Source organism: Mustela nivalis, assembly GCF_964662115.1.
Source record: "Mustela nivalis genome assembly, chromosome: 8".
In the NCBI taxonomy this organism is placed as follows: Eukaryota; Metazoa; Chordata; class Mammalia; order Carnivora; family Mustelidae; genus Mustela; species Mustela nivalis.
The window spans coordinates 10,623,353-10,645,706 of NC_139027.1; the positions used below are offsets into that span (position 1 = coordinate 10,623,353).

The window sequence follows — 22,354 nt, forward strand, 5'->3', positions numbered from 1 at the left end:
CAATCCTGGGAAGAGAAGACAAGACTGATGCCTTCAAAACTCACAAGGAAAAGATTATAAACCTAGAACTGTATATAGCCAAGGTTTCTACCAAGTTCAGGGGACAATTCTGGTAACTCTCTCACATGGAACAGTCTTAAAATAAAAATGCCTCCATGTAGGGGCACCTGGGTGGCTCAGTGGGTTAAAGCCTCTGCCTTCGGCTCGGGTCATGATCCCAGGGTCCTGGGATTGAGCCCCGCATTGGGCTCTCCGCTCAGCGGGGAGCCTGCTTCCCCCTTTCTCTCTGCCTGCCTCTCTGCCTCCTTGGGATCTCTCTCTCTCTGTGTCAAATAAGTAAATAAAATCTTTAAAAAAAAAAAAAATGCCTCCATGTAATCTTTGGCAGGAAACTGTTAAGATTGTGTTCCATCAAAATGAGAGAATAAGTAAAGGAAGGAGAAAAGAAATTTCAGAAATGCAATATGTAACACGAGAGAGAGGCAAACCCAAGCCTCAGGATGGCAGCTGTACAGAATATGGAACAATTAACCCACATCAAAGCAAGAGAAAAGACATCCAAGAAGGATGTTCCAAAAGGTACAGAGGGAGAGAAAATGGGGAAAAGGGAAGGAACTGAGATGTGTCTGACTACAGAAAAGAGCTTTCTATTTCCATCAGAAGAGGGAAGGAGATAAATGGAAACAAAACAACAAAAAAGGAAAAGGAAATTTCTAAAAACAAAGGGGGGAAAAGAAAAACAGGAAAAACAAAAAGTTGCATACAAAGGAATATAATCATACCCAGATCTGTAGAAACAATATTTACATAATATAATGATAAAAATGCTAATTATACTGAAAAAATGGTAGAAGTAGGTATGGGGGATGGGTAGACTTCCATAAAGAAGTCAACAATCACATAAAACTGCAGCGACCACATGAGCTGTCTTAGAGGAGGCAGGCAAAGACCAGAAGAAACACATTCTCTAAGCTGGTGTTTCCTGTGAGGAGACACAGGGAAGGTGGGACAGCAAACAGCTGTCGATCAATTACAAGTTTTTCAATTTCTTCACTTTCATTATGTGCATATGTTACTTTATAGCTAAAAATTAGGAGAGGATTATGTCTCTTTGGACTCCATCTTTTTTTAAATTTTTGTTTATTTAAGTAATCTCTATACCCAATGTGGGGCTTGAACTCATGACCCTGAGATTAAGAGTCACATGCTCTCCTGATTGAGCCAGCCAGGCACCCCCTAGACTCCTCGATCTTGGATCAACACCTCCATGACACAGACTTTTCACAAAGTGGAAGGACCAGCTGACTTGGAGAGTGTCTCACACTTGCATTTACTTGACCGTTTCCTTCATGGTGTGATTTAACTTGTTCCCCCTTCTCTGCATCCGCTTGTCATCCTGAAGGCCCAGAGGACTGACTAGAGTAAGAATGAACACCTTTACTTCAGACTGGCACCTCACAGGAGGCATGTAACACCAGGCTGATTGTGACAGCACATCTGGTAGCTTAATTAAAGGTGACAGCAGTCAGCTTCTATTTTCGAAAGCTAAATTTCCCTTTTGAAATGACAAAAAAAAAAAATAAATGAACTTGCTGAGGTAATACTTCAGTCCCACGCAAATATCCTTTACCCATCAAACTCACATCTGATTGCAGTACCGTTGGTGACTACATGAAACTATCTCACAATGGGGTGCAAACTTGGTGATCTCTATCATTCAGTTCACAGAAAATTAAAATTTCCTTAGAAGGAAAAGAGAGAGGGAGCAGCATTAGTCACCGTAGCCGAGATTGATAAGAAACAACCTAAGGGCCCATCAAAAGATGTATGAATCACAAAAATCTGCCATTTTCATATACACAATGGAATATGAAAGCCATTAAAAAAAAAAAAAGGAAATCAATCCTGCCCTTTATGACAACATGGATGGACTCTGAGGGCATTAAGCTAAGTGAAAAAAGTCAGACAAAGAAAGACAAATACTGTATGATGATCTCACTTATACGTGGAATCTTAAAAAAAAAAAAAAAAAGAAGAAGAAGAAGAAGAACCTAAAACAACAAAAATAACAAACTTACAGAAAAAGATCAGATTTGTGGCTACCAGAGGTGGGTGTGGAAGGCATGGGAAATGGGTAAAGGCAGTCAAAAGGTATAAACTTCCAGGTCTAAGATAAGTATGTATGGGGGACAATGACATACAATGTTCCACTCAAGGAACAATTCGGGAAACCAACTAAAAACAACAAAAACACTGTTGTATGTTATATGTTATATATGAAAGCTGTTATGAAAGTAAAAGATCTCATCACAAGGGAAAGAACTTTTTGTTCTTCTTTTTGTATCTGCATGCGATGACAGATGTTAACTAAACTGTGGTCGTTTCATGATGTTCGTCGAGTCATTACAATGAACACCTCAACCTTATGCAGTGCTCTGTGTTCATTATATTTTCAATAAAACAAAGAAAAACAAAGTAAAATAAAATTATGTATATTCATACATTACTACTTGAACACGATTATTATAGGCAAGGGCCAAGAACAAATAATTCGCAGAATACCACAAGCTCATAAATACGAAAAACGCTTAATTAGAAACAACTTGAAACAGAGTCATCACTGCCTATGCGTTAGATGCAAAGTACTTTTTGTTGTGGTGGTTGTGATATTTTTGTTCTTTGATGGATAATTGATCAAGGTTGGCAAAATTATAGTGATTGCTCAAACACTGCTGGAAAAACAGAAGTTTATCTCTAGGCAACAGGTTTGCAGATGATTCCATTTTCTTCTCTGTATATTTTTTATATGCCCAAAATTCTGTCTAATGAACCCTCTGGGAAGCAACATTTTCATTTTAGCTGGTAGGATGAAAAGACAATAAGCCTGGCACGCTGTAGGTTCTTACCCATATCCTCTTTGTGGAAGACATTCTAATATGTCATAGCAAAGAGCCAGCTGGTCATTTCGTTCACAGTTGTAGATGCACTCCAGAGCTACTGCCATCAGTTGGTCCTGATCGGGAATAATTTTTTGCTGCAGCTAGAGAAAAGAAAGCATGCTGTACTAAATGTCAGTAGATTTACAGTCAGTTTTTCCATAGCCCAGTGCAACTGTCAATAGAATATTAAATAGTGCAATTAATCAGCTGCAAAAACAAATCTTGATTTTTCTTTAGCTTACAGACTTTTGGGGTCTTTAATAATTCTAAATGAAATCACATTTTAATTACAGAATCAGCTAGAAAAGATAATTTGTACCCATAAGCTTCACATCTGCTAAAAACAGATTCTTCAATTTATGACCCATTCAGGATAAAGTAGATAGAAGAAACATAGTGAATTAAAAAGGCAATTCATTAAAAGCATTTCTAACCCTAAAGCCAAATTTTATGTGTTTCAATTACAAAAATATATAAAATTCCTTAACTAATACTCAGAGATGTTTGAACCTACTATTTTCCAGGATGCATTATATATTAGTCATGTAACTAAATAGCACTGACATTATTCGAAACAAGTCACATCGCAGTGCAGCATCACAGAACATATTCTGATGCAGAAAGCCGGCTACCACAGGTCACTGTCTCTAAAGGATACAAACTTCCCAGTGCAAACCAGACTTTCTTTCTTATTTTCTGGAATACAAACATACTATATTTGTGCCTTGTTTTTCTCATCTCTACTTCTCAGCTCACTGGATATTAACATCTTCCTAAAATCATTGTTGTGAGGATGAAATTAAGACATGAAGAGTGCTTCCATTATTACAGAAGACACCAAAATGGAAAGCTGAACCTATGCTCTCAGAGCCCTATTCAATGACAAAATAAGTTTAAAGCAATTTCCATAATAAAGATCTGGTGGTTTTCAACATCTTAGTAGAAACTGAAGAAAATGATAGAGAGAAGCTGCCAAACAAGGCATCTGCTCAGTAGAAAAATCATATCAATAAATGCGAAGAAGAAACATTCAAGTGGGAAGTGAAGTTTTCCAAAGCAGCAGAGTTAACGGAGTTCTGTACCTTTCTTCAAGGGGTTAAGAAAAAAACATGGCGTTAATTTGACATCAACATGTGACAGAGTAATCCAAGGTTGCCAAGTGACAGACTGGTGAAACAGAGCCAGAATACAGTAAAAATAATTATTATTAAAAATTAATTAAAATCACTACTTTTTCCTGATTCCTTATCGTGTGCCAAGTGCTACTTCTATGTGCTTCCTGAGCGTTCATTCCTAATTCCTCAAACCATTTCCCTAAGGGGAGGCTGGGGCACTGACAGGACACGTCACTTGCTCAAGGTACAGGGCTGGTCATGGCCAGGCCGGGAGCCTAATGCAGGCAGCCGGTCCCAAGGCCCACACGAAGCGACATGGTCTCTCACACTCCTGCATATACAGGAAGAATGGGAGAGATGGAGGAAAACTACAGTCGTAAACAACTCATACAGGAAAAGGAAAAAACTGAAAGCAGTTTCAGTGAAAGGAATGCATTGGAAAACCAACTGAAACAGAAGCCTGTGTTTCTGTGTTTCTGTGTTTCTGGGACGGTTCCCTTGATTTCCTGGCTTCCTATCTTTCCCTCCCTGCAACATTTAAGTATCACTTGGAAGTTAAATGTTCTAGAATCCACAGCTGATCACGTGTGTTCAAAACCTTGTTGGTAAGCCTTAGCAGGCCTACACTGTGAAAGGTAAGAATAAGCTTTCCATCCAGTTCCTCCACGGCCTGGCACCAACTCACCCTTCCTGTCCTATGAACCGCTAGGCAAATTTTAGTTCATGCAAATTAAATTACTTGTCTTATGTAAACACGATATTAGTCTTTTGTCTCTTTGTCTTTTTCTACTCCTACATGGAACGTCTTCTCAAAAACTTAGTTTTGCCCTATCTAAAGCCTCCCGGAGAATCCCACTTTATCTCTATTTGCCCTGACTTCAGTCGGGCTTTCCCGGATGTCTAGTCTTGTGCATAAGCTCCATAAATGCTGGTCTAAGGAACACGTCCTCATGCTACTCTCAAACACGGATCCTTCTCCCCTCTGTATTCCTACGGCTTCTTTTTGTTCTCTTCCTGGGCCATTTAGCAAATCTTTCTTAAAACAATCTATTATGCACATGAATCATAATGCTCAAAGTTTTAAGACACTTTCTACTATTCTTGCTCTGTTCAACTCTACAAGATGTCTAACTTCATAAAGTGTAAGACACACTTCTTATTTCCATCATTCCTGTCCTAATCTCTCAGTGGTAACTATTAAACCATCATCTGCCCCACCTCAAGCCGAAAGAAGAGAGCGCCTCGAAAACTTTCTAGGAATACAGCAAGTCTTCCCCACCATGGGCAGCAGATTATTTTCCATACTGCAGAGCAAGGTAAAATTTAAGAAAATTATAATTTGGGGCGCCTGGGTGGCTCAATGGGTTAAGCCGCTGCCTTCGGCTCGGGTCATGATCTCAGGGTCCTGGGATCGAGTCCCGCGTCGGGCTCTCTGCTCAGCGGGGAGACTGCTTCCCCCCCCTCTCTCTGCCTACTTGTGATCTTTGTCTGTAAATAAATAAATAAAATCTTTAAAAAAATTAAAAAAAAAACACTCTAGAATAAGACGAATAAACAAATGGATATTTGGTATATGACAAAGGTGGCATCTTAAATCACTTAAGAAAAGACAAAACTTTTAATGAATGGTGCTGGGACAACTAGGTAGCCATCTGGTGGAAAAAAAATTAGATTCACATCTCACCATACAAAAGAATGAACTCCAAGTAAATTACTGATCTATCATAAAAATAAAACCATAAAAGTACTGAATGAAAATGAGTGAATTCTTCTTTAACTGGAGTAGGAAAAGGCTTTTTCACCATGACTCAAAATACAGAAGCAATAAAAGACTGTTCAATTTGACTACACATAAATAAAAAGATAAAAATTCTGGCCTGATGCAAATCACCATAAACAAAGTCCAAAGACACCCTACCAACTGGGAGAAATATACACAATACATACCACAAAAAGGGGCTCTAATTATACCAACAAATCTGAATTTCTTACAAAAGAAAATCACAAAGGAACAAAAGTCCCAGTGAAAAATGGGGGAAAGACATGATGGACAATTCACCAAAAAATAAATAGCTCCCTCAAATGTATGAGGAAATGTTCTAATTCACTCATAATTAAAGAAAGGCAAATTTAAAAAACACTGAAATATTACTTTTCACCTACCACACTGGCAAAAATTTTAAATACAGCAAAACACTCTGTCCACAACACTGTAGAGAATAGGGATTCTCCTACACGACTGGTGGGAAAGTCCAGCGGACCAAGCCCTCTGGAGAGAAATCTGGCAATGGCAACATGACCCTGCCTTTAGGCTCAGGAGCCCAAATGCGTATGAACAAGGTTATTCACTATAGCATTGATTGTAACTACCAACTACTAGAAATAGAAACCTAGTGAGACTGAAGAAATGAATTTTTTTATTTTATTATTTTAATTTGTATAGCCACCCATGCTAGAGGCTATCATACGGAATAGCACAGTTCTAGAGGCACTTTTCCATTCCCTAAGGAGTGTGGGCCCAAAGCAGGCAAGCAGGAAATTGCAGGCAAGAGTTTCAACTGTTACGTAGACTCTCCCATCTCTACCACTGCTGGCACACAGGCCTAGGTCCGCACCCAAAGCTTCCAAACTCGGGGCCCTAGAGTACTGCACTGCAGGAACATGTGAGAATTGGGAGTGGGAGAGTCCTTTTGGAACTTGACAGTTCCATTCCTGATCAGATGAAAGTGACCTTCGCCACTATGAGAACTGCAGGAACTGCAAACCAACATGCAGAAATAATTATAACACAGATCAAGAGGCTTTCTATCAGAATCACTGGATAAATTGTCAAATGCATATCCCAGTTCCATATCCCCCAAATTCTAATCCATTGTATCTGGGTTCAGCCTAGAAAACTCTATTTTTTTAAAGCCCATAGCTCCCATACACAATGCATTAAAAGAAGAAGAAGAAAAAAGAAATGCTAGCATAGAAGACTGAGAACAATACAAGAAGACAGAGTATTTTATTCCCAAATCACCTTCATCCAGACTTGCTTATGTTCCTCTGTAAATTCCACTTTCCAAACTTTCCAAAGGGCCATGCAAATAAAGAGCAACAGCTTAACATCACAGGTGAGCCAGAGGAGTGCTTAATCAGGATGGTATAAAGGAGAGGAAGAGTTTGAAGCACATGTTACAGTTAAAAGGATAAATATGTGTTTGTATTATTGTTCCCGAGTGCTCACTCCCTTCTTTCCAAGACAGGATTATGCTTCCCTCCTCGTTAACAACAGGCTTGGCTTAGACTTCCTCTGGCCTGTGAAAAAAGAGAGGATGTAACTTGATGCACTCGGAGCTAAGCTTTAAGAGTCACTGTGTGGTTCTGCTTTGCTCTTTCAGTCCTGGGCCACAGCTTAGAAAGGGGCCTGGTCTTTTAGCCAAGTCATAACAAGACATGGAACAAAGCAGAAGCCCAACCACAGCCCATACTGTGCCTGTGGGAAATGAATGTCTGTCATTCTAAACTACTCGGATTTGGTGATGGTTTGTTAATGCAGCATAATTTAGCCTGAGCTGCCTGATACAGAAACCATTGCTCCTGTTTCCTGCTATATTCTATAAACACTGTGCTTGACTCATGGCAGATCCAAGGTACATTCTTTCCGTGAAGAGTCAAGTAAAATAAAATAAAAACAGTGCTCCAAGCACAATCCTAATAAAGCAAACAAATGTTAGCAAATGGTCTAGAGCATCATCATGAAACCAAGTTTCAATTATTCACCCAACAGTTGCTTGACTAAATTTACTAAGCACCTACTCTCTGCAAAGTGCTGACTTCCTGGTAATACACAGAAGCCTGAAACATAGAGAACACACGTAGGGAAAAAAAGGGAGGAAAAGAGAAACACGCGAACATGAATTATGACACAGTGTGATGTGGGTTATTATAGAGGCAAGGACAAGACCTGTCATCGCACAGAGAAGTCACAGATCTCCTAGCAAAGAGAATCTTGAAGGACAGACAGGTGTCTGTAAAGGGAAGAAAAGGGAAGCTGACCACCCCAAACAAAGGAAAGAGTCTCTAAAAGCAAAAAAAGGCATGAAAAGCCAGACAGCATGAAGACAGGTTGAGAAGGTCAGTGTGAGTGGACTAGCACAGCCACTCTCAGAGGGAAATGAGGCTAAACAGACAGACTGGAAAGAGACCACAAAGAACCTTCTAAGCCACCCAGAAAGCCCAACATTTACCTTGTAGACACTGGTTTCCCACAGATCATGACAGGATCAAATTTCCGTTGGGGAAAGATAATATTGATAGAGATAAAGAGGAGAGATTGGAAAGGAGGAGCCCAGCAACCCCATTGTTTTCTGCTTTGATGTTTACATATTTCAACAGAAGCAAACGGCTGCATGTTTTATTCAAAAGGCACATACTAAATTGCCAAGTGAAAACAACGAAAAGCTGACGACACACAAAGGATTTCCAAGGCTCTGTAAGGAAGAAGAATCACAAACAAGATTACTGGAAGGAATTTAAAGTCACTTCTTTCTTCCTCATAAAACATTCATATTCAATCCATCCTGCTGCTCGAACAGTGCTCCCAGAAGTAACCCACCCTCGGCCAACAGCAAACCATCCAATTCAAAATCAGAATACTAAGTGGGAACTGCCTATGAGAAGATGGAAAATTTTAAACAGCCAAAGAACAGAGACACGTTTGACAAACAACCCTTTTTCAGAAATGAAGAAAATGTGTAAGGTTAACTAAGCAATGCTTTCTTGTTTTTATCCTGGTTATATGGTCTGTGGCCATATACTTCGGAGGACTTCAGACTGCTGCACAGGCTAGCTCAAGGAAGTGCACCCACTTAGAATTTAGGATCGGAAGGGGCCTTACATGGCTTCTGCTTGAAACCCAATCCAAGGCTTTGAATAGGACTACAAAGTCAGTGCCTTACAGTGGCGCTGCTATCCTACTTCCTGCTCGAGCCCCCTCCAACAGAAAGGGAGCCACCATCTCTTAAAACAACATATTTGATTTATGGCTAAATTAAGAGGTTATTTACTTCGCAAAAATATGCTGCACTTAATAAAATGACTTACGGCCACTGAATCTGAACAACCATTTGAATCCCGCGGAAGTACAGACCTATAAATACAGCTGACCCCGGCACTGTGAAGGTCCGCTTACTCATAAACAGAATCCAGTACTGTAAATGCATTTTGTCTTCCATATGACTTAATACCACTTTCCTTTCTCTAGCTTACTGTTTTGTAAAACTAATCAACTGTTTATGTTATTGGTAAGGTCGACAGTAGACTACTGATCGTTAAGTTTGGGCGGGGGAGTCAAAAATTATGCACAAATTTTCGCCTGCATAGGGGGTGGGGGACTAGTGCCCCTAAACACTGCATTGTTTGAGAGTCAACCATATAGTACTCTCAAGCAAATATAAAAATTATTAAGAATAATTATAGATTTCCTTATGAGATTTTCATAAATATTTTCATAAATATGAAGATTTTCATTATATTTTGAAGGTCCTAAGGGGCAAGAATCTTTTCCTCTTCTGTTGGTGTTAGGGTAAAGCTTAATGATGAAGAACACAGCTGTGAAATTAGAAGACCCATGTGTTAAAAAAAAAAAAAAAAAAGAAGAAGCAGCAGCAGCCCACGTGTGAATCCAGACTCCACTCCTTACTGTGTGACCCTGGGCAACTGCCTGACTGACCGCTCTGTATCACAATTTTTCTCTCCCTCCGATGACGAATAAAAATACCCACCTCACAGGATTGTTATAAGGATTTAATGAGTTAACACTTGTACAGAGCCTGTCTATAATAAGAACTCAATGCTCTATCAAGTATTAGTTTTTCTCATCTTGACATATATCAATACATATAATCAACAGAAACAGAAAGTCAACATACTTTGGAATAAAGAAACATGAACTCCTAAAAAAAAAATGGACTGAATTGAAACATGTTTAAAGAATACATGAGAACCTATGATTTTACTCATATGTGGAATTTAAGAAACAAAACAGATGAATATAGGGGAAGGGAAGGGGAAAAAATGTCAAATTGAGAGGGAGGCAAACCATAAAAGACACCGAACTCTAGGGGCACCTGGGTGGCTCAGATGACTGGGCGTCTGCCTTCAGCTCAGGTTATCAAGTCATGTTCCCAGGGTCCTGGGATCGAGCCCTGCCAACGGGCTCTCTGCTCAGTGGGGAGTCTGCTTCTCCCTCCCCCTGCCTGCTGCTCTGCCTACTCATGCTCTGCGCGCTCTCTCTATCAAATAAATAAATAAGATACTTTAAAAAAAGGACACTGAACTCTAGGAGACAAACTGAGGGTTGCTGGATGTGTTGTGGGTGGGGGTATAGCTTAACTGGGGGCAAGGTCATTAAGCAGGGCACTTAATGGAATGAGCACTGGGTGTTGCATGCCAACGATGCATCACTAAACTCTACCTCTGAAACTAATAATAGACTATATGTTAACTGCGGCGCCTGGGTGGCTCAGTGGGTTGAAGCCTCTGCCTTCGGCTCAGGTCACAATCCCAGGGTCCTGGGATTGAGCCCTGCATCAGGCCCTCTGCTCAGCAGAGAGCCTGCCTCCCTTCCTCTCTCTCTGCCTGCTTGTGATCTCTCTCTCTCTCTGTCAAATAAATAAATAAAATCTTTTTTTTTTAAAAGGCTGTATGTTAATTAATGTTAAATAAAATTTAAATAATAATAAAAAAGAAAAGAATAACATGACATCCGTTTCCTTTTGTTGAAAGGGGAATTACTTATAAATCCTATTATAACAAATTGGCAAATAAAACCTAATTCTGCAGAGAAAGAAGCACAGAGGTTCTTAAAAAGTTAGTTTCTACTTACATCCGGTTTGGAATGCTGAAATATCTTCAAGGGAAATTTTAAGTCCCCTTTAGCTAACGTTACTAAATACTCCTTTAATAGCTCGTTAGCCACACCAGGAGACTGTTTCTCACAACGATGAAGAAAGGGAACCATCCACTGGTAGGCACTTGTCACATATTTGTCCTCAGAACACTGCAAACACAATTAACCAAACAAACACATTCAATACCTGATTATTCCAGACAAGTTCTAAACCTCACATATGATCAAACTAATGTGAAACCACAGAAGCCCAACACTTACTAAAACAGATACCCCAGCTCACCTCAGAGGTGAATTGTGAGGGACCCAGCGTGATCATGGTCCCTCACAACCTACACCCTGCTCTGGAAGACCAACATGCTACTACTACAACTCCAACATGAGGTCTCCCAGAGCAGAGAGAGATTCTACCCCAAAAATGTGTGTGAGAGAGAGAGAGAGAGTGTGAGTGTGTGTGTGTGCACGCACACAGAGAGAGAGAGTGATCATGGATAGGAAGAGTGAAACAGAAAAAAAAGAGACAGAGACAGGAGCACTGCAGAGCTCTAGAAGGGAACCACTTGAGGACCATCTTCTGTATAAAATCCCAGAATCTCTCCCTTTTCCTTTCCTGTTTTGTTTTGCTCCTTTACATCCACCGTCACAAAACTCCAAATGATACACATGATTTTACTCATTCTCCCTGACTTTACACAATTCCTTCTTTTATTTAATCCAGAAGATCCACCTAAGTCCTGTAAAAGGAGTCTTACCTATAATACAAATCAGTTTTCACTGGGTGGGTTTCTCGGGGGTAAAAACTACTAAGCCAAAGGGAAGGGAGTGCCTGAGGGAGAAAGATGACTAGAAGAAAAAGGAAAGAAGATGAAAAAGAAAGTACAGGAGGAAGAAAGAGAAGAGAGGAAAAGAAAGAAGGAAGGGAGGTTGAAAGTCAGTCAGTCAGGGAGAGAAGAGAGCACATAAGGCAGCCGTGGCTCCTCCCCTCAACCCACCCACTGGAACCAGGCTGCCCAAGAGCGAAGACTGCGCGAGGTGTCCCTTGACAGAAAGCGCCCGGAAGCGCCACCATTATTGTCTCAGGGGTGTCTCTCTATCCAGTGCGCTCGGCAGAAACCAAATTCTCCGAAGGTCATGAGTCCTAAGCCATGATGTTTTCTTCTCACAAGCACCTAGCCCTATAAACGCCAGTATTTCTGTGTAAGTGAAATATTTAAGTAATTGGGAATTTTAACATAGTGAAGGACTAGAAATTTAACATAGTGAAGAAAGAAATTTAACATAGTGAAGGACTATGATTATTAGAATAGCCAGCTAGTTTAGAAATATGCCTAGCCAAAAGAAAAGAAAGTTTTATACAGAGGAGTATGAATAAAGGGCAAGCAAGGTATAAAAACAGCCAAAATAATTTGGGGATATTCTCAGTAATTTATTCAAAAATTAGATTTTTTTAAAATTTATTTTTAATTTCTTTGTAATATTTAATTTATTTTTTATTTTTTATATATTTTTTAAGACAAGAAACCTTCCTTTATTTACTAAGTGCTCGGGTCTGGAGGACATTTTATCTTCAGCTTTGAGACCCACATTAATCAAAGTACATAGGGAATGCTTAAGAAGAAAGTTAAAATAAAACCTACACTATTCATCAGTAGTCTTAGTTTTTCAATGTCTTTCATCTGCTGGAGTTCTTTCAAGGTCAGGGTTAAATCACACCCGGCTTCGTAAACCAAAGCTTCCAGAGTAACCAAATTATCACACAGAGCCAGCAAACCGGGAATGTTCCGCTCCATTCCAAGTCGAATGAGTGACAACGCGCAGTCAACCTGAAACAGAAAAGCGACAGTAAATCTCAGTGTTCTGTGTCTCCCGCATCTTCTCAAGTAAAAGCCTCCAGCACAGAATCTAATTCTGCTAATCACCTTATATAAAATTATATTATTAGCAACGTACATTTACTTAGTGTAAAAACAGTAGAGTTCTTCATCAAATATATCGTCAAGCTGTTTCAAAACAATCAGCAAGAAATACTAAAGATAATAAAAGAAAGACAACTATCTTAAATTCATAAAGCATGACAGTTTAAGAGCAGTTTTACATATATTTGTCAATTTAATTCTCACAACATTAACAAGCGGGGGGGGGGGGGTAGCTAGTTAGTGGTAATGCCAAATCAATCGTACTTTCACTCTATCACTCGGCTCCGGAAACAAAGACTTTTGCTTTTACATCCCCGCTCAGTACCTACCTCTCCTTCCACGGCGCCCCCCAGAGAAAAGGCATTCAGAAAACATTCACCGAATGGTGCACTCTGGGAGACACCTTATCTGTCTCAGTGCAAATATTTACGTTTCATTTAGACCACATTGAGGACTGATCTTCGTAGACATGCTCAGGACACAGCAATGTGAGTCCCTAACCCTTGACTGGGTTGATGAAAGGATGTACCTCTGATGGCAAAATCAATGAACATGACCTTCACTCCTGGCACCTTGCACCCCTCACTTACTCCCTTACTCCTACTCGACCCGTTATGTACTGGGGGCCTCCTGTGAACTGAGCACCATTCTCAGGGCTAGGAATATGAAACTGAGGAAGAGGAGGTCTCCTCCTGCAGGGATCGCTCCACCTCATCGGAAAACTGACCTGTCACGTCAAAGGCTGAAGTACAGCGAGGTGAGCGGGACCTCAAGGAAAGGCGTGCAGCCCAACCCATCACCAAGCCTCCCCGGGGAGGAAGACTTGAAATGCACGTGCACGAATCCGTGGATCCAGGCAGGTCAAGAAGGAAGGAGAGGAAGGCGGGCAGGATCACAGCATGCAAGGCCGAGACGCGGGATGTGCTGTGAGAGTGGGGTTAGTTCCCTAAGGCGGGGAAGATGGTCTGAAGCGACGAGAAACATGGCTAAGGCAGCAGGGAGGGGCCGCAGAACGGAGAATGCTGTTCCCTGAGCTAAGGAAGTTGCCATTTATCCTGAAATGCAAATACTACCACAGACTTTCCACGGGGGCATCCTAAGTTGGTTTACACACTTGAGAAGGAATGCTCAGTATTCACTGAATGACGGACTGGAAAGGAACTGACCAGAAAACAAGCAGGCCAGTGGGGAGAACCGCAGTGACTAGTATCAGAAGACTCTGGACTAGTGACAAGAGCAGCCCTCCGGAGGACAGCAAAATTCAAGGGACCAGCCAAAGGATGTGAGCCACCCAGAGATGAAAACGGATGAACAAGAGGGAAAGCACCAAGACCCCTTAGAAGCCGCGCAGAGGAGACTGCGGGAGAGGAAGCAGTGGTTTCCAAGGACGATGTGTGAAGTAACACAGGAAGGGAGTCGGACGTGAAGAAGCAGTGTCCCTGGAGTGGCAGGGGTGGCCAGACTCCAGACAAATGAGGAGACAGGAATCACTGAGAAAGTGACAACCGAGAGCACAGGGGACTATTTCGGAGTTGAGCTGTGACAGAGGGAAGACAGCTGCAACCAAAGCCAGGGAGATTAGGACTCTCAGCTTTTGCTGTTGTATTTATAAAACAGAGGCGGTTTGAACTTTATGGCCAAAAAAAAAAATAGGAACAAAGTAGAGAAGGAGGGGTTGAAGACACTGAGGAGAGAGCCACGAGCCGCAAAACAGCCCTGAGCAGGCCGGGATGTGGAATCCAGAGCACAGGTAGGGGAAAGCAGTACCCTGGAGGCAAGAGAGGAGATCTCTTCCTCTGGGAAAAGCTGGAAAGAGTAAGGACTAAGGGAACGGAGTCGACAGGTTCCCCAGTAACACACAAAGCAAAAACATCTGCAAATGAGGAGGTGCTGGGCTGGGAGGAGCAGAGCAGGGGGGGCAGGGCAGCGCATGCAGGGTTAGGAAGGACACGGAGCAATATTAAAGGACCGCCCTTAAAGCCCTTCAAAGCCCCAGGGACCGCCCGGTACAGATGAAATTAAAAAGAGAAGAAATGCATTTTCACTTAGAAAGAACAGTGCCAGGAAACACAAGGTGGGGGGAAACTATCGGTAGGAAAGGCTTGAGGCAAAACAGGAGTGATCAGGTAATACTTCAACAGGTAAGTATTTTTTTACCCAATTTCTAGTAATAAAAATACAGTTCACATCTGAAAAAACACATCTAGCTGTATACCAATTAAAAAAAAAAAAATATATATATATATATATATATCACAGGTGAATTTTCCGAAAGCATGAAGAAAGCCTGATGCATGAGACACAACTTTGTGCTAATGATGGTTTAACACATACAGCACATTCGCCATTTGTAACACTCTCCAATTTTGTGACCCAGATTTGTTTTCCTGGTATCAACTTTGAAGTTGTTGCTTTCCCAGATATTAAAGAGGTAAAAATGTTTTAAAACCCAATTATTGACACCTTAAATGAAAGCAGGCTCTAATGCAACTTGAATTATGCCACGTACCCCAAGCCCTCACTGGATAAATTTCACTACTCTACACACTTCCTAATCCAACAAACAGGTTTTGCTAAAAGGCATTTGTAGGCACCAAGGAAAAAGAAGTCCCACATCAATGAAGTCTCTAAAAATGAAAAAGATAAAAACTATGTTAGATATCACTTTGTAGCATAAGCCACATGAAGCATCAATAAACAGAATGAAGCTGGAGAATCATGCTTCCATTAGGAGTGTTTTTATATAAAAGGGCGAGAGGAAAGAACAGAAAGGATGGCTAAACAGAGCACCCCAAATCGCTTCTCTTTGTAGTTAGCCCTACTTCCGCACAATGAATTCAAGATGTGTAGGAATTATTACTAGACTGCTAACAAACTTAAATTTCAGAACGCTCTATAGTTTCCTTCCTGTTTATTCTTTATAGACTTCACATTTTAGAGCAGCGTTGACAGCAAAAATGAAGAAGTCCAGCCCCTTCCCCCAGAGCCTCTACCCCCACCGACCCATGACCTCCCACGTTATCTAGAGCCCACCCTGGAGTGGACCGCTCGTTACAGTCGATAAACCTCCACCGGCACATCATTATCACTCAAGGTACAAAGCACATAGGGAGTTAGGCCAGAGCACCTCCAGAGAATTTTCTCATCCCAGTATCAGGATTCTAAACATTTTCAAATGTACTATGGTCCTCAGCCATCTTCAAAGACCTGGAAAGTCAATAAAATATTCTTGGCCCACTCTCCGCAAAAGTTTGATCTATAGTATCACCATCAGCTCCAACAAATAACTCCTCTTCAGTTCTATGAACAGTAAAAGTAGGAGTCAGATTAAGCAGAAATTCAAGGAGACTATCAAATGGAGACACAGAGCCGCACCAACCACCAAGAAGAAATGTAAACAAAGATGCAGATTCCATCCCACAGTACGGCTGCTCAACAGACCTTTTAGAAATCACCCTTCCTGTCAAATGAAAAACTGATGGTAGGATAGGTGGTACAAGACCACGACTACAAGTAGAAAGAAAAAGGCATCCAATGACCAGACCCTGAATGAGATTTCAATGTACATTCTGCCATTCTTCCCTCTGAACTGCCAACTTCTGTTCTCTAAGATAAAGACGACTATTGCACTCAATTAGCAGAATTTTTAATATTCTCTCCTGTGTAATTTCTTTGTTCTCACTGCTCTTGGTATAGGAACCAAGACCATAAAAAAAACCCACGTGCAAAAAAGGTAGTGGCAGCTCCAGAGTCACGAGGTGCGTTAGTGGAAGAGCTGAGATTAGCATTCAGACCTCCGAAGGTTCAGTACATCCTCATCCCTCTCTTCCATTGTCCCACGTGGTTCCCTTGCAGCTCCATAAAGGCACAGGGGAACTGAGGGGAATTAGGCTTAGACTTGAGGAAAACTAATTAGAGAGAGCGCCTCAAACAAGGTTCCTAAAAAGCAAAATGAAAACCAACTGCATGACTGCACTAGGACAGGGAGCTGGTCAAGTATTTCTGGGCTGATACAGTCATTGCTACTAATATGGTATTAAGCCTATTAAAAACAAATGGAAAATAAAAAATAGTAATAAATACAAAATAAAATAAATAAATGGAAAATCATGGATAGGATGTATCCTATTTTGCAACTTACATTTTAGAGAAAGATTTTGAGCAATTTTTCTTCTACGTATTTGCTTTTTAAGAATCCCCAGAAAAGCCACAAAAGCTTGTGAGGCAAAGAATGAAAGAAGAAAAGTAGTAAGACACATTTACTCCGTCTCTGCAAACTAAACCCACGATCCCTGGCTCCCCAGCCGGCTGCCTGGACCCACACGGAGTCCTAAGGCCCCAGCGCGGTACGGAGGATCCGCTGTCACCTCCCCTCACCTGTCGGGCATAATGCTCTATTTCCTCTGCTCTGGTCTGATACCAGTCCATAACCTTGTCCACTGTAAGCTCCGGCGTCCTGTACCTCAGTAACTCGGGCTGCGCGGCATACAAGAATTCACTTTCATCTTGGAGACTCGGCTCAACCACCATTCTGGAAACCACAAAAGAAACAATTAGTAACTGACTGGAATGCGGGAAAGAATTAGAATTTTGTGGGAGAGAGAGAGCGAGCCAGGACAGAGATGGGGAGGGGGTGGTGACAGAGGCAGGGAGTATGCACGTATGTATGTTGGGGGCTGGGGGGTTGTATGTGTTTTCCCGTATCTGTGGGCACACTTACAAGATAAATGGGACATCTGGGGGATGCTTAATTTATTTTCCTAGTAGACTTCCCAATTTAAAAAATCAGAATGGACAATAAATCAAAAGAGCCATGCCACAAATCAATCAAGTAAGTATTAACAAAATCAAAATCACCCTGGGAGGCTTTTACCAAACACACACGGCTGGGAGCCTGCCACGGGCGCACTAAATCAAGCCCCCTGCGATGGCCAGCCAGGCCTCGTGTGGGAAAAACACCTCCGGGTAGGTCTAACTAAAATATAAATTCAGAAACCTTGTTTTCCATGTTCATCAAAATCAGAGGGAATACGCCTTATTTGCACCGATAATACATCATTAGTCAGTGTCACAATGTGGCCCCTCGCTGACATTTGTGAAGTACAGGACCGCTCTGGGCCACTCGCCGTAGGTAAAGAACCCCCAGAGGAATGGACCCGAGGACAGCAGCCCAGGGATCACAAATTACGAGGAGCTTTTAAGAGGAGGATCCTGGCCAACTGCCCTCCATAAGCAAGGACTAAAAAAAGGACTTGAACCAAGAGAGTTCAGAGCGACCTACGGAACACTGCTGCACACCACTAGGGACACCATTCATCTGAGCCAGCCCGTGGTAAGGGACAGGTGCTCTCGCGGTGACCATTACCAGGCAGCGGCCTCTGGAGTCAGAACCGAAGCACATTCCACTGCTGAAAGCTCTGAAACTCTGCATTAATTACTGAGCTAAGCCTAATCTCAGACTCATTTTAGTCATAGAAAATGGGTAGAATACAATGCCAGAGTATTCAAAATAATATAAAATTAAGTACACAGAGAAGTTCGTGTGGTCTAGAGCAGGTGCTTCACTTTTCATTTACAGGTAGAATTTTTATTGGAATTATCAGCAGCTGAAATATACGAGCAGACAAAGCCCGTAAAGACTTGGGCATTTTAGTCCCAGGCCTCAGACAACTCACTGGGCTTGTAACTGGTACCCCTTCACTCAGCTAGTGTCACAGCTCCATTAACAGTCTGACCGGTGGTTTTCCCCAGTCACTGTCATGAAAAAAAAAGTCACATTTCCCCCTGAAATCTTTAAAGCTGCCTATTTTACCAGAGAAAAAATACCCATGAGCAACTCTGAGGTCCTTTAATACTTTTTTTCAGTCCTTAGTATTTCGCTCTCACCACGGACAGAATTTCACTTTCTCCTGCCAGAAACTGGCTTCCCTCGCTCTGCTATGTGGGGCTGTCTGCCTCCTCTCGGCTTCCTGGCAGCTCCTTCCGGGCCGCCTCCATCGGAGGAGGCTCCTCCAGCCGACCCTGCATCCTGGCCCCTCGCCACACCCGGTGCAGCTCTCTCCTCCCTGCTCACGCCCGACTCTCCCTTCATCTCGCCCTTGATCTCGCCTTGGACAACCGCATGAGCTACCGCACACAAAATAATGCCGCTATTGGACCCCCAAGCCACACTCCACTCAGAAGCCCCCTATTTGCTCGTCCGTGTTTCACAGGCACTTCCAATGCAACAAGATCAAAACTGAATTCAGGATCTCCTTGGGTAATACAGTTATCTTGAAAAAACAGAAACCTGATTTTATCATCCCCGTGCCTACTTTTATACCCTGTAAATCTGCTGTAAAATATTCTAGCCTCATCTTGGTGCCAATCTCACTTCTGTTCTGGCTCCTTCAACAAGGTAGGTCTTTATTTTTAGTCCTCGAAGGGGACATCGCCTTGAGCGTTCTTCCAACATGTTCTCCTCTCTGCTTAGAACACACCCTGCTCTCTTTTGCCAAACTTGTCCTCCACGAGACTAAATGAAATCCTGTTCATTCTTCAAATCTCAGATTTCACAAGATTTTTGCCAGGATGACCTTCCCTGCCCGCCTCCAAGCGGCGGTCCCCCTGTGACACGCTCCCCACGGCCCCTGGTCTGGGCTTTCCGAGCACCCATCACGTCGGTCATGTACAGCAGGACCGTTTTTCCCACCAGAGTATAAACTTCATGAGAACAGGACCTGCACCTGCTTTGCCTGCTTCGGTATTCTTGTATCTAGCAGGGGACACACACCAATTAAGAGAAACAGCAACACCATACATCCTGTAATCCTATAAATCTGTACCAAATTCAAAAGCATCTTTTCCTCTGTCAAACTTCTCCTGATTTTTCATTTTCTGTTTTGGGGGTTCTGGCACAGCAAGCCTGCTTACATTTCAGCCTGCTGCAGCTGGTCAGAAAAGAAATGCCCTCTTGCCTTTCATCTACTTAGAATCACACAAAGGCGTGCTGCAGGGAACCGGGAAGCACGGGATGGATGGGTCGCTACTCTCTCAAAAGCCCATCTGGAAAGGAGAGAATTCACCTGTCGACAGTCTCTCCACGCCTCTGCCTATCACCCTGCCCGCTGGCCCTGACCTCATACCATCATCAGTTTCTCTACCTCTTCAACCTCTCCTTACAGTTGCTAAGTGATGACTTCTAATTCAATACGGCTGATGAAGATCACACGTTTAAGGTCCACTGTCCCCCACAACTCCCCTGAAATGACAGCACAAGATCGTTAAAGGGAGCAGCGTGAAGGATGTCACACGCACGCTCGGAAGGAGCAGGGTACGTGCTCACCATTACCTTCCGTTCTAGGAAGCCCACAGTTAACCGCCAGGACTAAGGAATCAAATACCAACACAATTGTTACTCCGAGATACGGAGTTAATAGCAAAACTATCATCTGAAAGAACTAAAAGTAATTGCTTCAGGTTTGGGCTTTGCTTTTTTTTTTTTTTTTTTTTAACAACAAGCTTTGTAGAAATTTTAGCTCTTTAATCTACTTGCAAATATATACAACTCTGATTAAAAAATGAAAACTAAATTAAAAATTTTGAAGATTTACTTATTTTGGAGTGAGAGTGAGAGCACAAGGAGGAGAGGCAGAGGGAGAATCTCCAGCAGACTCCCTGCTCAGCACAGAGCCCGACGCGATCTCCCAACCCCAAGGTCAAAACCTGAGCCAAAACCAAGAGCCAGACTCCCAACTGACTGTGTCTCCCGAGTACCCCTAAAAACAACTTTTAAAAAGCAAACAGCAAAAACACAGCAGGACACTCAATTGCCACCACACTAAAATACTGGAGTAAAAAAAGTAACTAAGAATTACTTACTCCATGATCTCAGGTATCCAAACCACAATAAAATGAAAGGAAGCAGCCAATGTTACCAGTTACATTAAGAGAGCTTCCAAATGATTACACTACCTCTTAGGGCTTTGATCATTTATCAGACAGTATACATAGTTTCAACAATCCAAAAGCACGAAAAGACCCCTATCAAGTGCAAAGCCAGCAGTTCCATACACAGTCCATACTACCACCGTCCCTGCCGCCCTCTACACCATGTTCACGTCTGTCAGTCATCTTCCGGGATTTTCCTCTACGCATCTAACCGGTACGTACTTGTGACTATTTCTGATTTATCTACCCTACGTGCTCTTCCGCTGTCTTAAACCACAACTATCCACTTTCCCTACACTCTTTTCTTCCACTATGGAAACATCACAACTTCGATTAAACCACTAATTCTTTGCATTATTATGACTATGTGATTATGATTATCTTCTCCTGAGCCAAGTGGTACGTTATCACAACTATTGTTCTTTTTGAACAACTTTTCATTTTCTGGAGTTAATAAATGCCAAGTGTCCTTCTGTGCTGCCCACTGACGTCTATGCATTCATTGCTATATTTTCCAAATTCTCTAACAGCAAAATATGAAAGACTATAAAGATTTTTCCCAATAGTCAAATATAACAGGTAACATTCCTGTTCCATTTTTAAAATTTTTCCAAGAGAGCTGGCTCTTGAAGCCATCCACACCCTTCCAGTCTGTGACGGCTGCTCGCTCACCCGACAAGAACGCAGCTGTCATCCTGGGCCCTCCCGTTGCCACGGCCTATGTTAGAGCCCAGTTCTCAAACTAATGGCTTTTTTTCCATTGATTCCTTAATTTTAATAAAACACATTTTCTATGGCTTCCTGAAATGAGATGTACATGGGTGGTAAATTTTACAAGACCTTACATGATCAACTTCATACCTGATTGATGATTTTAAGCTAGATCTAAGAATACTGATCAAAAAAGATTTCCCACCAGAAGTTTCTCTTCTAGCTTCTACTGCTGTTCTGGAGATATCTCAGGTCATTCTAATTCAAACTTCCTTTTATGTAATATGTTTTCCTCTCCGGTAGACTGCAGCCCAGATATTCTGGAGGGTCATGATGGTATGTTTTAGTGCAGTAGGCACTGCAATCTGAAAACTCCTGGCCTTCGATTCTAAATAATGGGCTTGAAATATTTCTTATAAATTTCTTCACTTCTATTATGTCATCTCTTTCTGGAATGCCTATAATTTGAATATTAGGTTTGTTTTTTATCTTATCTAGCTCTATTATATTTTTATTCTATTTTCTGGAGAAGTACTTTGCTTTTATTTTTCAACCCTTCTAGTTTTTAGACACTATCATATTTTTTTTTCCCAAAAGTTCTCATAGTTCTTTGTTCCTATTTTATAAAATCCTTTTGTTACTTCATAACTATACTATCTTCTCTTATTTCCTGGGCAGTATTAATTTTTGAAGTTTTCTTTTTCTGTGGTCTCTGACTTTCAGTTCCGTTTTCTATGTGTGCCACCTGCCAGCGCCCGTCCTCAGATATCTAGGAAGCTCCAGGGCTGTGGCAGGACTTGTCCGCTGACATCACTGCAACCTCGTAAGGCACAAAGCTTTCGGGACAAT

At 41.8% G+C, this 22,354-nt stretch overlaps 1 protein-coding gene across 1 annotated transcript in view; it reads right to left on the minus strand.

Annotated features, from left to right (window-relative positions):
- Positions 1 to 22,354, minus strand: part of NBAS (NBAS subunit of NRZ tethering complex) — a 317,592-nt gene that overhangs the window by 175,021 nt on the left and 120,217 nt on the right. Inside the window, exons 23-26 of the mRNA XM_082744160.1 lie at positions 17,243 to 17,396; positions 12,587 to 12,772; positions 10,926 to 11,099; positions 2,907 to 3,040 (exon numbers count right to left, since the gene is read on the minus strand). Coding sequence (XP_082600286.1) covers positions 2,907 to 3,040; positions 10,926 to 11,099; positions 12,587 to 12,772; positions 17,243 to 17,396 — 648 coding nt within the window. The remainder of the gene's footprint in view (positions 1 to 2,906; positions 3,041 to 10,925; positions 11,100 to 12,586; positions 12,773 to 17,242; positions 17,397 to 22,354) is intronic.